The sequence below is a fragment of the Oculina patagonica genome, chromosome 4 (genome assembly GCF_052425735.1).
Source record: "Oculina patagonica isolate OP01 chromosome 4, crgOcupat, whole genome shotgun sequence".
Taxonomy (NCBI): domain Eukaryota; kingdom Metazoa; phylum Cnidaria; class Anthozoa; order Scleractinia; family Oculinidae; genus Oculina; species Oculina patagonica.
Window position 1 is genome coordinate 12932102 of NC_135761.1, and position 16041 is coordinate 12948142.

Genomic DNA, 16041 nt, shown 5'->3' on the forward strand with positions numbered 1-16041 from the left:
GGTCCAAGGAGGAATATTGTATTTAGGATGAAGAGTGGAATTTCTCCACTAACTGCCCCTGGGTCTCCGAGGATGCGCGGTTTCTTGTTGAGTTACACAGTTCAGCCCGTATGCAAGCCTATCGTGTTTGCAATTTTTATTCTATCGAAAAAAAAAAAATTCAATCGAAGCGTTTCGCCCGAAAAAAAAAATAAAAGTGAGATAAAAGTTTTTAAACACAGAATAAACATCATATGTTTATTTATTTCTTTACTAGCACGACCCTAAACATTTGTTTTTACTTATTTTCTTATTACTAAACCCAACCCTATACATTTGTTTTAATCGATTTTATATCTCTTGGAATGAGTCAAGTAATTTCTTAAGTTATTTTACCGTTTAATTTATAATAACCTAAATTTGTAATATTAACCTACCTACCCTACAATTTACTTTATATTGACTTTAGAACCTAACTAGCCTAAATAATCCTTAATGAAACAAACTGAATGAAGTAACTGTCAATGGTTTATTAAAATATGTGGAAAAAGAGAGAACTAAGCTTTCTTAAATACAGATTAGCTCAGATAAATGACAGCACACAGACTGAATTTCAAAAGCTTCCTTTTGGTCCAGGAGCCGGTCTTTCAAACTGCTGTGTTCTAGTTAACTTCCACCTTCCCAAAGTTACATATACTATAAGAGTGCGCTACACGTTACTGCATGTTAAATGCTGTGCCATTTTTTGGACAATTTTAATTATGGTTTTTATCGTTTTTGTGTCGGAGTCTTAAACGATGTCCAAGTTTTTTGCTATTTTCTCTGCGTAGGTACAAGAAAATAAAAAAACATTCGTTAGCGTTGCGTTCATTTGAATCAATAATAATCAGGCAATCAATCGTACCTTCATTATTATATGATACGAAAATAATTTTGTGAATTTCTTTTGTACAGCTTTCAAAAAAGAAATCAATTTAATATCAACGCTGATTTGTAATTTTAAGCCGACTTTTTATTTTCAACATGTTTTGCTAATACGTTTTTTTTTTTTTTAACTTGTGCTTTAGTTTTTTTAAGTGGCATGGCTGCAAAATAACCTGGTTCCATTCTGGAGGCATTTTTTTTTCTACACGACTTCAGAACATCTCGTTTGCCAGCTCGCACTGAAGATCACACCTTTAGTCACGCAAACGCGCCTTCTCCCTCATAGCCGCTACTTGACTCGCCGCATAACGCTGACGATCAGTTGGAAGCAATGTTGCGTTACTTGGGTAACTTGTAACTTGTCACGCAACAAGCTCAAAAAATCCAAACCAGTGAGGCTTTGTGGCAGGTGCAAGCGTGACTAGAAGTGTAATTTTTGTCGCATGCCGGGGATGTCATACTACTCCTAGCCAGTGGAATCGCTTCTGGCCCCATGACCACTACAAATAAATTATGTGTGTCAATGTACGGATTCCGCCCGGGATTCTGCAACGGCAGCCCCTGCCAAACTAAATATGTTTTGAAGTTGAATCAAGTTACTAAGGACATTTATGACTTAATCCCCTCCCACCCAAATGATCCTACCCAAATCCTTTACATGAATTAGTATGACAACATGTGAAATGGAAAACGTAATCAAAATATTCGTAAATAAATAAATTAATATGAATGTTGGTATAAGCCCCTACCCTACCCCCATTGCTCAAGCTCTTAAACTACATGTACTCGCATTTCACATTTAATTTTTTTGCTCCAGTTTCTCCAGCTCGCTGATAACTTCTGCCATGTTCGGTCTTTCTACAGGATCTTGTCGCACGCAGCTCGTCACCAGGTCTTTGAAGACTCTATCCTTTATCAAAGAGATCTGGTCCTGAGTCTGATGAGGTACAGGAAGTTCCCGGATGCACATCTCACACAGCAACAGTCCAAAACTGTAAACATCAATCTGCAAAGAAGAGACACTTGGAAGTTAGGGTAAGGACAATTAAAGGAAAAGTTCACTCCAGAATGGCCATTTATTTTCTTTACAAAGGTATGTTATTCACCAAAATTTCAGCCTCTAACGTGCGCTATAACCCTACGAAATCTTTTCCAAAACTCGAGAACTGAACGCCGCCATCTTGGAGCTGGTGATGTATGCGTGACGTCAAAGAGCTCAGCCTGAAGTTTGGCGGGAAAATTTTAATCGGCGAAACTCCTTGTTTCTTTGTAGTAGCTTTTGTTTGTCAAAATGCCTGTTTGTGCAGCTCCATGTTGCTCAAACAGAGCTCCAGGAAATACAAAAATCTTTTCACCGTCTTTGGAGGCTGAAATTTTGGTGAATAACATATCTTTGTATAAACGTTTTATTGGCGTAAAGAAAACAAATGGCCATTCTGGAGTAAACTTCTCCTTTAACGAAGACGTTAGAAATAAAATATGACAAACCTTTGGCGACTGCTCCTGTGAGAGGGCCTCTGGCGCGGAGTATATAACAGCCCCTGAATTTATGGTCCTACACTGTCTCATGAAGTTAGCAGTACCATAATCGGCCACTTTGGCCCGCCATTGGTTGTCTCGTCGCCATAGCAACACGTTGGCGCTGCTAATATCGCGGTGAATTATGGGTGGTCTGTTCAGATGCAGATAGTTCAAAGCTCTAGTGACGTCAAGTGCAATGGTGACGATATTAGCTTTTTCAAGAGGCTGTTTCTCGAGTAGATCTCTTAAGCTAGTGTCCATCAGTTCTGTGATAAACAAAGGTATACCGTCGTCGTTTGTAGCTCCGATAAACTGCAGCAGGCACGGATGTCGGCATCTCGAAGCAATGCCCATCTCTCTCATAAACAAGCGCCTGTTGTGAGGCGACAGAATCAGTTCGTGAATCTGCTTCACGGCCACTTGACATCCGCGAAACTTCCCCTCCTTCACGACGCCCCAACCGCCAGTGCCCAAACTTCTCTCTTCGGACACTTCAACTTCATCGCGGCTGATAATCCAGTCACGTGACTCTAAGTCTGGCTGAGGCTCGTCCCCACGTGCTTCACTGTGGACCACTATGTCTTGTTGTTGTTGTTGTCTTTGTTGCTCAAACTCTCCCTGAAGTCTTATTCTTTCTTGTAAAGTCTCTAACGCTCTTTGTAACGTTATCTTTGCATTTCTTTCCTCCTCTATTTGTCTGGTCAAGTCATTTAACTGCCTCTCCATGTCTGATTTTGTAGCCCTCTCTTCAATCAAACGCCTCTCGAATTCTGCCCACTCGCGGTCAAACCGTTTCTGCATTTTACGAATCTTACTTCGTTCTTCCTCTAACAGACTTTCCGCCTCGGCTCTGAGAAGGGCTTCTTCGCTTAAATCCCTGTGCAAAGCATTGCATTTCTCTGCACGCTTTTCCCTTAATGTGAGTTCTTCGTCCAGGCGTTTTTCCAAACTGGAAATCCTGAACTTGCTTTCTTTTAGGCGGTATTGTGCCTCCTGCAAGAGTTTCTTCTCCTTGTAGTATAATTGTTTAAAGTCCTCTCCTTCAATCTCGCTCAATTTCTTTTCTTTTAGAAGATTATCGTTGTCACACTCGTGTTTCTCGCATTCCTCATCTTTGCCATTTGTTTCTGAATCATCTGTTTTCTTTTCGCCCAAAATCAAGGCCTCGCTTTTTTCTTGAAGAAGCTCTGCTTCCATTAACGAGTGTTCTGAACACTCCATCCCAGAATCCTCTCCGCTTGGCCTTATTTCGTCCTCCTCTATACATGTGTAATCATCTTGGACGCTCTCTTCTGAAACAGATGAATTAAATATCAGCTATTTCTACAATGATCAAACATCACAAGGGTGAGGAGTGCTTCCTTTTTTATAGACTAGTTTCTAAGGGATGGTCCATTTAATGTGGTTTTTCTGGCGGGGGGGGGGGGGGGGGGAAGGAGGGTTGGGCATTTAAAAAAAAATTCGCAGAAAAAAAGTAGGAAGAAAAAACGTACACAGGGATGTCACTAAGGGCCGGCTGCCGGCTAATTTAACCGGCTGAAATATAACTTAAATCCGGCTGAAATTTCACCTGAAAACAAAGACTTAATTAGGTAAAGGTTTAGAGCTGCCAAGGCCAGAAAAGCCAGCTGGGCTCTTAGCTACATCCCTGCGTACATAGGTAAGCACAGGGAAAAAAAGCCAGCAAGCCCCACCTGTTAAACATGGAGGGTGCAAAAAAAATCTTGCAGAGTGATCTGTTGGTAAAGAAAATTCTAGCAAATACCACTGCTGAAAAAAATTCTTACCCAGAAAAAATTCCCCACTCGTTACCCCCCCCCCCCCTCAAAAAATAAATGGCCCGTCCATAAAGACTACCGTACAGCCAAAGCCAAAGGAATATAATCTGGCGGCAACAACCAGTAACCCAATGGCAACTGTGTTACTTAAGAAAAGTGCCTGGAAACAAGGTTGACCCAAGGGAACAATCAGAAATTAATATAATTTGCACCACTTGCCAGTCAATTTTAAAGTTCAAAGAGAAAGGGCCCGTAATAAGTAATAGAATCTTAATTCTTATTAAAAGTGTAAAAAAGCGTTCTCTGGTTTAAAAAGTTAATAAAAATATGAGCTTTCGGCTATTTTACTATAGCATTTACATATTTTTGTATTTTTATTAACTTTTTAAACCAGAGAACGCTTTTTTACACTTTTAATATGTCTTATCCTGGTTACAGTTCAATTTTTAATCTTAATTCTCTTTATAATATAAACACAGTGTCCAGTACATAGCCAGAGGTGGCAAATATATTATAAACTGGGAGATACTATTTGCATCTATTACCATTATTTATACCATGTCATAGAAAATACAGCCAATCAGATTACAGGAAAACCATTGTATACTTGACAGTATTCAACCCAACCTTCCCATCTTGCGCTGCGATCTTATTCTCGATAAAATTTAGTAAGCAGATTTTCTATGGCATGGTATAAATAGTTACACAACACTTTCTCGTGGTAAACTATGGAACATCCCACTTGTCACTTGTATTTTCTTGGTATACACACTAGCCTTAACGCCCGTGTGAAAACAGAGAAAATACAAGTGACTCGTGGGATATTCCATAGTATACCATTCAAAAGCATTACATATAAACATTTTGGCTTTCGAACACATTTTGCAGTAAGAAAAACTGCGGTTTATGCAACATTTTGCAAGACTTTGAACAAATCTTGGCAACCGACATATATCTCAAAATATCTGTTATGTATGGAAGACAGATGAATAATAATCATTGTTCAATAATAATAAAAATTACATTAAATGTATTTCATTACCTTTCACACTGTCATCTGTTTCGTCCAAAGGAAGTGTAAGTTTATCCAGTGACACAAATAATCCAGCTCCTGGGGCACATCTGAAATATCTCTGACATCTGAACAATCCATCAGTTGTACCTCTGTTCCGAAAACGAGGATCCTAAAGTGAAAAGAGGAAAGAGAAAAATTAATGATGATGATGATGATATCTTTATTTATCCTGGCTGGTAAAGACCGATCAGTCGAGATTGACTGGTATTAATCGGTGACCAGTATAAAAAATTACAAGCATAAAATTTACAATATTAAAAATCAAAAAAGTATGAATTATATACAAAAATTTAAATTGTACAAGTGTGATTTGCACTATCCATGTTTATTAGATGAGTGAATGTTTTGCTTTTAAATTGTGCAAGTGTTGTGAGCTCATAAATCTCTCTTGGCAGTTTGTTCCAGGCACTTGCAGCCGAAAACCTAAACGAGGTCTGTCCACATTTGATCTTAACTTGTGGTAGATCTAATAGTGTTGGATCTCTAAAGGATCGACAATGTCTCTGTGATCATTTCATTAAGTAACCTGTCAACTGTTTAGGGCAGTTAGTGTTGTAAATTATCTTGTAAAACATATTGTAGCTTGATGAAAATACGTTATGCTGGTAACTTATGACTGATAAATAAGACGAATAAAAATGACTGAAAAGTAAGGTTAAAATCCAAGGGTAATGGAAGTTAGTTCATGTAAGCGGGTTGTTCAAGTTATCCGAGTTCAATTTACCAGGGTTCTACTGTAAATGTTATACTCAAGTTATATGTAGTCATGACAGTGTAAGTTTCTTTTAGGAATTTTTTTATTTAGTGTCCCACATGAATTAATTATTCTTCTCAAAACCAAATAAACAACAACACATTTTAGTAACAAATATTATGTCACTATCTAGAATGTACCAGTAAGCATTACTGACAGTAACTTATTTTAACATGAATGAAAAGCAACAACAAATATCTGTAAAATATTCAATTTTGAGATCTATTGTTATTTTTTTTTTCCAGTTTTGTACTTTCCTTTAAAATTTGAAACCCTCTCCCTGTTAAAATTAACAGTGACCTTCCTAGGGGTGGGCATGATAAATAAATAGATAGCTTATTGAAGCTTTAAAATAACAGCCGTAGAGCTGAATGAGATAAAACTTTACAAATGAAATCAACAGATTTCATTGTGTGTATGAGGGGGTGAATAGGTTCACGGATCAACGGATTTGGCCTGAAAAAAAGCGCAGATTGTGGATTTTTGCGACATATTGAGCGGATCCGCGGATTTTCGAAAAAAGAGCAGATCGCAGATTAGCTGAGAATTTGGCCCAGATTCCAGACTTTTCATGTCAGTAAGCTCAGATCATGGATACTAAACGAAGTGCGGATCACTTTGGTCGGTCTTCCTCAGTATGTTGGCAGTATTGTCACAAAAACAAGCAATGAAACGAAACTTCTTTTAAAAATTGGCATAAAAACGACATCTACTGTCCATTGCAGTGAAACTATAACACACAAAGTTTTCAAGTAATAATAATACAAATTCGGATTTGAATGAAAATTATAGAGGTGGACTGACCGATTTGGCCAAGAAAAAGCACCGGCCTTCTGGGTCAGCAGTCGCTCCCAACCCCACGTGCTTCAAAATGGTGCCTCGAAGAGTAGCAAAAGAGTTTCCCACTCCACTGAATGGACTAAATGCTTTTTCTTGACAAGAAAACAAAGAGCAAATGAAGAAGTTCATCAATCAGTTAAGGCCTCTGAAGCTTGATGTATAAACCACATTTTATCATTTTCTTTTGTAAATGAACGCAAACACATGCCTGATCGATCGATACTAATGTCTTGTATCCTGCTCAGTTCCGCGACACGGTCGTCAGTTCGTGCTTTATTTGCAACTTGGTATTCCAAAAATTAAGCATTTTCAAGGAACACACTCTTGTTGTCTCCTCTGGAAATCCAAGATCTGGAACTCCCCCATGCCTTCGAAATTCCAATCGTAAGTATCCCCCCATGCCTTCGGAATTCCAGTTCAAAGAACCCCCCCTTGCCCTCAGATTTCCAAAAAGCCGTCCGTGGTATGGTACGGATATTTTCTGGAATTGCCCAATGGTAATGACAACACAACATATTCTATCAGTCTCTGCAGTCTCCAGTCTGCAAATGTCAGACACCATGCAAAATGTCTTGTGTATAAAAAAATATCCTCCCAAGCTGTACAATATAAAATTCATAAATTAAAATTACAATGAAATTACAGGGAATTTTGGTATTGATCTTCAGGTTAATTGTTACAAATAAACTCACCACAATCTCAACACCAAACATGATCCCATCATAAGGCGGAAGTGCTCCTTTAGAATGAACAACTGCAGCCACATTCTTCTTCATATCATCCATCCACACAAGCACCTGGCTTCCTTCATTCTCAGTCACACCCCATCTCAGCAGTTCTTGCCTTTCAATCAACAATCTACACCTTTCATTATAGGACTGGACAGCGAGCAATATTTGGGCGTCATCTTCGGTTATAACTTGTAAATCTTCTTTAGGACACTCGACATTCAAACATTTTTGCTTAAGCCCACGTAAAGCAATCTTGTCCTCGATTCCAACAGGTTGTTCATCTGCTGGTAGAGCTTCAAATAATTCGCCTTTCAGTGCTATCGGAGGTGAAGTCCCGTAAACGTAATTTGACAACATTCCCCATAGCATGCCAGAAGCTTGGCTCGAAGGGTCTTCCAGATCGCGAAGTAGGATGAAATAACTTTTCTTTTCCATGGCTCAGACGATAAACTATGCACCGAGAAGTGAGAAAATAAACCACCACGCCCTAGCTATAAATATAGCTTCATATAAAGCCACGATCATCCAGTAAAGTACATGATTCGATGACGAGGCAAGATTTCGATTTCTACGTGACCACTATTAAATCAGAGGGGGTGATGCAACGTTCCACGCTATTTCAAACTGACTTGTAGATTTCTACAAGGACAATATTTTCAGGTTAATAAAAAATTAAAGCAATACTCTGAAAATTCGCTTCTGTTGGCCAGTGTAGCGCGATTCTTCCAAAGCACCAGCTGGGTCACGCCTTCTACACTCCTTCCGCCATAGTGAATAAATTAACCGTGGGAGGTCTGGGGAGAAAATCTTCATTCAAGATGGCGCTAGTGTGTAAACAAGATCTGAGCATATTTATAGACGTCCATCTTTGATCAGCTTTTTTTGGTTTGTTAGCTTTTCTTGCTTTGGTCATTTTGCTTATCATTATTTTTGCGATAATCTATCTTGTTTTACTGGTTATAAACTTCAATATTTTTCTCGGGGTCGGAGCTGAGGAAGCTGCAAAATAAGCTCCAGAATTCACAGGCGGAAAGCGCACTATGTGAACAAAGATGCGATTTATAAGGGTTTGTATGGGAACTCAACGATTTTCTTTCAAAAGGAATAATATGTAATGTTTCGCTAATAAAATCGACTAACCTTATTGCCTTGTTGTATACTTTGTTGTTTGTCCGCTTCTCAGGCCATTTTGAAGTGTTTTCGGTGAGTTAGCGCTGGCTGGTGGTGTTCCACTATAAACGAAGTTATAGTGGAACATATTATTCCTTTTGAAAGAAAATCGTTGAGTTCCCATACAAACCCTAATATAAATCGCATCTTTGTAACACAACACCGCTCAAAGGCAAGGGTCACGTTCGCTAAAACTTTATGAATAATTCACATAGTGCGCTTGGGCCGCCTGTGCAGAATTTTAATAAAATCATTTTATCTTCACTGCAAGCATTGTTGCGATAAGGCAAAGAAAATGTCAATATACCTTGTAAGCTACAGGTATTTCTTTTCTCGTGTGCTCTTGCCTACAGTACAACGTATATTTAAAGTTTACTAGTTCCATAATTTATTTAAGCTGAAATGGTTTTTTGAGAGACTGAGGGACTAAGAGGGGGTACTTTTTAAGCAGAAAACAATTTTAAGCTCATATTGGCCAAACATCAGGAATGCTAGCCCAAGAAATAGAAATTCAGGAGGTTACCACCTTTGCAGTATAAGGTACTTTTATTGTTAGATTAAATTTATTTAATTATTAATACTTGACGTATGATTCTCAATGATAATGTACTAGTTAATTCAGTATTAATAATATAAATAAACTGATTGTGGTGAAAGCTATCATTAATAACACAATTTATTTTCAACTTGTCTTGTAGAGAGACTGACTGAAAGGTTGACATCACACAAACAATGCCTAGAGGATGGCGTGAGAGCCAAAGGCCTGATACAAGTGAATCACAAAGAGGAAGGCCAAAACTGCCTCTGTGGAAGAGGAGGCCCAGCTGTGACAATGAATCTAGTCCACCTGTTGTTTCTTCTCCTCATAACTACTTTGAGCAGAAACAATCAGTCAATGAAACCACAGACACAACCTCATTCCCAGGGTCTTTCTCTCCACACCCCCTAAGCGCTCTTGGGGGGCACAGAGAGAGAGATCCTGGGAAAGAGGTTGCCACAGACAGTGGAGACTCAGCAACATCCCCAACATACTTGGATCGCTTGAATGCAAAATTGAATGCTTCATCAAACACAACAGAAACTTTGGTTACTTATTCACCGGTTAATCTTCAGTCAGGGTCTTTCTCTCCCCGTCCCCAAAGCGCTCTTGCGGGGCAGGGAGAGAGAGACCCTCGGAACGTGGTTGCCACAGAGAGTGGAGACTCAGCAACATTCCCAACATACTTGGATCGCTTGAATGCAAAATTGAATGCTTCATCAAACACAACAGAAACTTTGGTTACTTATTCACCAGTAAATCGTCAGCCAGAAACAATAATTGGACGACGCAGCCATGGTGGTGTATCAAATTACTCCTCTCTTGTATCAAACAGCTCTACAAACACATCCACTAAAGCAACGAGCCCAAGCAGTACCAAACCATTCTCTCGGCTCCTGGCAGGGATGCCTTCAAATATGGGCATGGCTGGCTCGGTGGCACTGCCACCATCTGTGCCACAATGGATGCAATTTTTAAACAAACAGGATGCTGGACAGAAGCAGCAGGACATGAGTTCAGGTTGGTAAATCTGAATACACATTGGGTCAACAAAGGTGATGTTAGAATGGATAGGGAGTAACCTGGAGAACGAAACTTCCCCTAATTTTTGGTGGAGATGATCTCCCTGGATCTCCAACCTTAAACCTGTTTTGAGGTACCTAAAGGGCAGGGGGAGGGTGGGTGGTGGGGTAGGTGTGGGGTTTTAAATCCCTTTTCCCAGCCCAAATTTGCCCAAATACCATTTCCCAGCCTATTATTTTCCCAAATTTTCCGAATCCCAGTCTCAGTCCTATTGTTTTTTGGTTTGTAATTTCCAGTCCCAATGACCCAAATGCCATTTTCCCAGTGAAAATTTGCCCAAATTCCAGTTCCCATTTTACCCCTTCAGGACCCTCTCTTTTAGATCAAGCTTTATGCTTTTACTTGTTTCTTATAGGTACACTATTTACAGAACTGAATCACCCCTTAAATGAACACAACTTATTCAGAACTTATCTTTTAACTGAAGCAAAACTTATTTAACAGGGTTGGAAAATAGCACTTGGGCGATATATTTTACAAATCACTGATCACTCGCCTGGTTTGACAAGTACGATTTTGAATAAATTATTCAAAATAAGCATTGCCTTGTATTTTTCACTTTAAAATAATCTACACTATCCACAAGCCGATAGCTTTCCAACATTTTGAAATCTCCCACAAGGCTGTGTTTGCGTTCGTAAACAGACCAAAATGGCTTCCGTTTGGTGATTTTTACATGATAGACGTGCTTGTAGAAAGTAATAGCTCTGGTCATAAATACACTGACTCGTCCACCGAGCCGCAAAACAACTAGGCAACAAACTACATGAATTTAGGAATACGTATCAAATAAAACTCACGTTTTTATCGTGGAGTATCTGTATCGCGATTGACCACCACAGTGGCGCGGTAAGTATCAAACTTGATTAAAAATTTAATTTGTACATTTTATTAGTGGGTGGGTGGGGGGGATAGATATAGAAAGGTAGTTTCATTATTTTGTTTGTCCACTCCGAATTCCCATATTCTATCAAACTACTCTTGAACTTTTTTGCATTTTTTATAATTGCATAACTTTTATAAAACAAACCTAAAAACCAACAGCGAAAAAATAATTTAATTCAAGTCACTCATCAATTTAATATTTTTATTCATTACACTGCAACAAACAAAATGCATGATATATAGAATGAAACAAAAATTTACACAGTAGTGTACTTTATAGTACAGTAAAAACCTGTGAGTAAGAACCTAATAGAACCTAATTAGGCTAAAATTTGCAAATTAGACCCCATTTTTATAAGAACCTATTTAGCCTCAAATTTGGAAACAGGTTCTTGTTTTCTAAAATTGATAAAAAATGTTTACTGTTGAGAAATAAGTTTGGACAAAGCATTACTGCGCATGTATATAATGTCAATTCTAAATGCATGATTAGTGCTTCATTTTTGCATATGCACTTATGTGGTATGCAAATTTTATATAAGGAATAGGCCGAATACCACTAAAAGCTCTATAAGCATCAATGTAAATTTTTTTCAGAAAATGAGAACCTATTAAGAACCTAAATAGCCTAAATTTGTGTTAACTACCATTTATGTAAGAACTTGTTTTAATAGGCTAACCTAAAAAAATACTAGGTTCTTACTCGTGGGTTTTTACTGTACTTAACTTTTTTTTAAAATCATTCCACTTTGGTTCACAGATACTCCTGATCGAGGTCTGAAGCTCAAAGAAAAAATCGAAAAACATAGTAATTGGGAGAAAGAACGAGTTGACTTACTAAAACGTCAAGAAAGTCTGGAAGAAGAACTGGAACAAGTAAAACAAGCTAAAGAAGAAGCTGAACAAAGAGTGATCAACTTAGAGATAGAGTTGAGAGATAAAGAAGAACATGTCAATGAACTTGAAAAAACTTTATCAACAGCTCAGCAGGCACTGGATGAGTATCGCCAAAAAGAGCCATGTGATTGGGTCATTTCCCGGGATGAAATTCACATGACAGATGACTGCCTTGGGGTTGGTGGGTGGGGAACTGTTGCCCTGGGTAGATTTAGAGGCTGCAAAGTGGCTGTTAAACAAATCCACGAATTGATCCTCTCTCCTTACAATAGACGTTTATTTGAAAGAGAAATGAACATTGCTTCAAGATGCCGCCACCCTTGTCTGCTGCAGTTCATTGGGGCGACAAATGATGAAGGAAGTCCTCTGTTTGTAACAGAGCTTATGGAATCAAGTCTGCGAGCATTGTTGGAACAGCGACCTCTCTCTCCCAGAGATATCTCCATTATTTCTCTGGATATAGCTCAAGCACTCAATTACTTGCACAAAAGTGAGCCGCCCATCATTCACCGCGACATCAGTAGTGCAAATGTGCTGCTATGGAGAAATGGTGACCAGTGGCGAGGCAAAGTGTCAGATTATGGTACTGCTAATTTCATGCAACAGACCATGACAGTCACCCCTGGAGCTATGATTTACAGTGCGCCTGAAGCACTTACTTCAAATCAAACAGTCAAGGTTAGTTGATATAACCGCCCACAGTACCTAAACATTTCCAGTAGATGTTGGTAAATGGATTAATTTTAATTTTTAATTTTGTTGAATAATTGTTAGTACTTTGTTGTTAAACTTTTAATGTAAAACTGATTATTTTGTATTTCTTAATTCAAGTATATGTAATAGGCTTGTTTTGACAATATTGCTTGCAACTTCTGTGCACTTCAAGCATGAATCACTTTTGACTATGACACTTCTTCTTGTCAGTATAGTCTGATAAAGGAGGTGTCCTTGTTGCATACTTCATATATCTTCTCTGCAAGAGATGCATTGAGATATGGCCCAAAAGTTCATTCTGATGTAGCTCTGTAGGGTGGAGGGGGTCAGCAGGGCAGGAACTTTATGGGAGGTGGGCGAGATAAAAGGGCAGGAAGTTGGTTTCCTAATTTTTTGAAACATTGCATAATATGAGAATTAATGACAAGCAGAAACCTCAAGCAAAGGGTTGTTAACCAGGAGTAAAAGTGCAGGAAGTGGGAAGCACAACCCTGTCGCCAACCCAGCAACAGCCCCACAGTTCTATCTAGAGGGGCTTAACGATGGAAGCTTCACTCCTCCCCCTGCCCCAAACAGCCACCCTCCCCGCTATTTAAATATTATGATCACTACAGTATATGAATAGAGTATTGAGTTCATACTGCTGTGTCTTGCTTGGCACATATCAACTTTAGAACATTTCGAGTAGGTGAGACCCCCCTGGACCCCACTAGGAAACTCCGGATCTTCAGCCTCTCAAAACTTCTCCCCGGAATGAAAAATGCTAGCGAATTTGCCTGACCCCATCCCCAAGATATCTCCCAACGTGTTACTGGGTGGAGAGAGACACTCCGGTTAGAATTAAGACCAACATGTTTATCTTGTTGTTGTTGACAGATCGATGTGTTCAGTTTTGGCGTTCTTCTCTGCGAAATGTGCATCCGGGAATTGCCAGATCCCAAACAGCGCGAGGAGCAAGTAGCCCTAGTAACGAATCACGTGTTTCGAGGCCTCATACGGCGCTGTATTCAGACGGACCCTGAAGCAAGACCAAATATGGAAGAGATCATCGATGATATGGATTCATCATGAAACTACCGCACTATGACAGGCGCTTCGTCTCAAAGACATTGAATTCTCACAAGAAACAGAGAAATAAGTTTGCAAAAGCAAAAGCCCAGCTAACGAGATGTTTTTTAAAACACATCGGCGAAAAAAGAGCAATGTACAGGTAGTACAGACCATCAGAGTAAATTATAGAGGTTTTGAAATAATCGATATAACACGTTATTGAAAAATTACATACAACAGATAAAAAAGGATTTAAAGCATATGAAGAACTTTTAAAAAGTTATAAAGGACTAAATTACCGAATTATTAGGCAAATGGAAAATGCTTGTTCTCAAAGCATTTTAGCGTTTTTTTTTTTAATTTTGCTTTGTTTATGACGACATGTAACCTTGTGAGATGTCGCCAGTAGAGCGCGACACGAAAGGAATTCGTAGCTCGCTCTCGGCCGAATTTAAACACAAGAACTAGAGAATCTACGGTATTCGGATAAAGTGCTTGTTTCCGATGCAGTTTTTTGAACAACTGATTGTAAACCATTCTCACTACAAATATAGTCACTCACCGCCCAGCTACCAGCGAGTGACTGACTACAGCAGTCAGTGAACCACTACCCCTTTCCAAAACTCACATAAACCCAGTCTTGTCCAAGGACATGCAGGTTACAGGGGTTTTGTTTAGATTAAACTAATAACGGCAGAACCAACATAATGAATAGACAAGTAAAATCCAAAGGGCAGGAGTGAACAAAAAATAAGCTAAGCATGGACACCAAAAAGAAGGCCGACCACGCGACCAATGCCTTAAAACTGCAGGTCGGTAAACGACCCATACCAAAAACGACAGGTAATGGGCTCCAGCAAACGATCAAAACTCCCTTCGATGTCGATACACGTCAATAAACTGATTCAGCACGACACACGAGCGATGTCTTCCAAGCTATTCCTCAAAATATGGATCATATTCCTTAATCTTGTACTCAGATCTGGTCGGGGCACTGCGTTGTGTTCTTGGGCAAGACACTCACCTCTCACAGTGCCCATTTAGTCGCTTCATGCTACGAAAACCGGGATAAGCTCCGGCCTGATGGGCCACTAGGCTCGTATGCAGACTTACCGTAAGTTTCTCAATTAAACGCAGGGTCTCCATGTTGGAGTTGAAAATTGGCCCCTTAGGTATTTATTTGAGGTATAATAGCTGTAGGTATACAAGCCTGATATATGTTTGTCAAAAATAATGAATAAACCCCCTGCTTAATGAAAACCAGGCTCAAATAAACTGCAGGTCCACCAGGGTCCACCAGGCCAAGTTTAAAATAACCCGGAAAATAAACGCTGGGGGCGTTTATTCGAGAAAATGCTGTACCTATCCTTATGGCTGCTCTTTAGCCTAATTATTCAAATGTTCCGCGTCGTTTGGATATTCTCAGGTGACATGGGCGCTTGCTTACAGTCAACAGCAATAACACTTTTTTACCGAATGGTAATGAGGTGTAGTGATCATTCTTGAAGTGACGTGTTTCCCTCACTCGACCACTCGCTCACTCCATTCTGATATTAAACCGCAATTAATTCATGTATTTAACGGTGAACGTGCTGACAGAAAGGTTCTATAAAAACGCCATTCAATGCATGTCTAAACAATTATTCTCCAACCTCGTTCCCAGGGTCTCTCTCTTTCAGGGAACTGAATTGAATTTTCACAAAACAAATCGAAAGAGGATCAGTTACACTTATCCTCTGGTGATAAAAGAGAATAGAATCCGCTCTACGAAGCCTCAGAGTATAGGCTATCAATGACCCATTCACGTAAGAAAACATTCAAAGACGCGTTTTAGTAAACACAACATTCATGCACGTTTTTGTTTCGCGTCACATCATCTCCGTGTCACGTCATCATCCGTTCTTCATCTTTTTGAGTCGTGCAGAAACGCGCATCTTTCTCTCAAATTTTATTCGCTGCTCAAAATAACGCTATACGTGCTGGCAGAAAAGTAAACATATTCACAAAACAAATTTACTTAACGCCAAAAAGGATCAAAGGTTACACTTAAATATTTTTGTGATGAAATAGAATTCGCGCTACGAAGCCTGAGGGCACGAACC

The 16041-nt window shown here is 39.3% G+C and overlaps 2 protein-coding genes across 4 annotated transcripts; one reads left to right on the forward strand and one right to left on the reverse strand.

Moving 5' to 3' along the window:
* Positions 1–223: 223 nt before the first annotated feature.
* LOC144651443 (uncharacterized) lies at positions 224–8219 on the reverse strand. 2 transcript variants are annotated; one of them, XM_078511387.1, is made up of 4 exons: positions 7564–8219; positions 5245–5386; positions 2392–3713; positions 224–1909 (listed from the first exon to the last, which is right to left on the reverse strand). In XM_078511387.1, the coding sequence occupies exons 1-4, from the start codon at positions 8035–8037 to the stop codon at positions 1703–1705; spliced, it is 2145 nt and encodes a 714-aa protein (XP_078367513.1). In that variant the 5' UTR covers positions 8038–8219; the 3' UTR covers positions 224–1702. The 2 variants fall into 2 exon arrangements, with proteins under 2 accessions (XP_078367513.1, XP_078367512.1); XM_078511386.1 differs by having other exon boundaries at positions 2392–3716.
* Positions 8220–8406: 187 nt separating this feature from the next.
* On the forward strand, positions 8407–15404 carry LOC144651470 (uncharacterized). Of its 2 annotated transcripts, none has more exons than XM_078511410.1 (4): positions 8407–8487; positions 9471–10330; positions 12039–12853; positions 13766–15404. In XM_078511410.1, exons 2-4 carry the CDS (start codon positions 9505–9507, stop codon positions 13958–13960), a joined length of 1836 nt encoding a protein of 611 aa, XP_078367536.1. In that variant the 5' UTR covers positions 8407–8487; positions 9471–9504; the 3' UTR covers positions 13961–15404. The 2 variants fall into 2 exon arrangements, with proteins under 2 accessions (XP_078367536.1, XP_078367538.1); XM_078511412.1 differs by lacking the exon at positions 8407–8487 and adding an exon at positions 9116–9312.
* Positions 15405–16041: the final 637 nt, after the last annotated feature.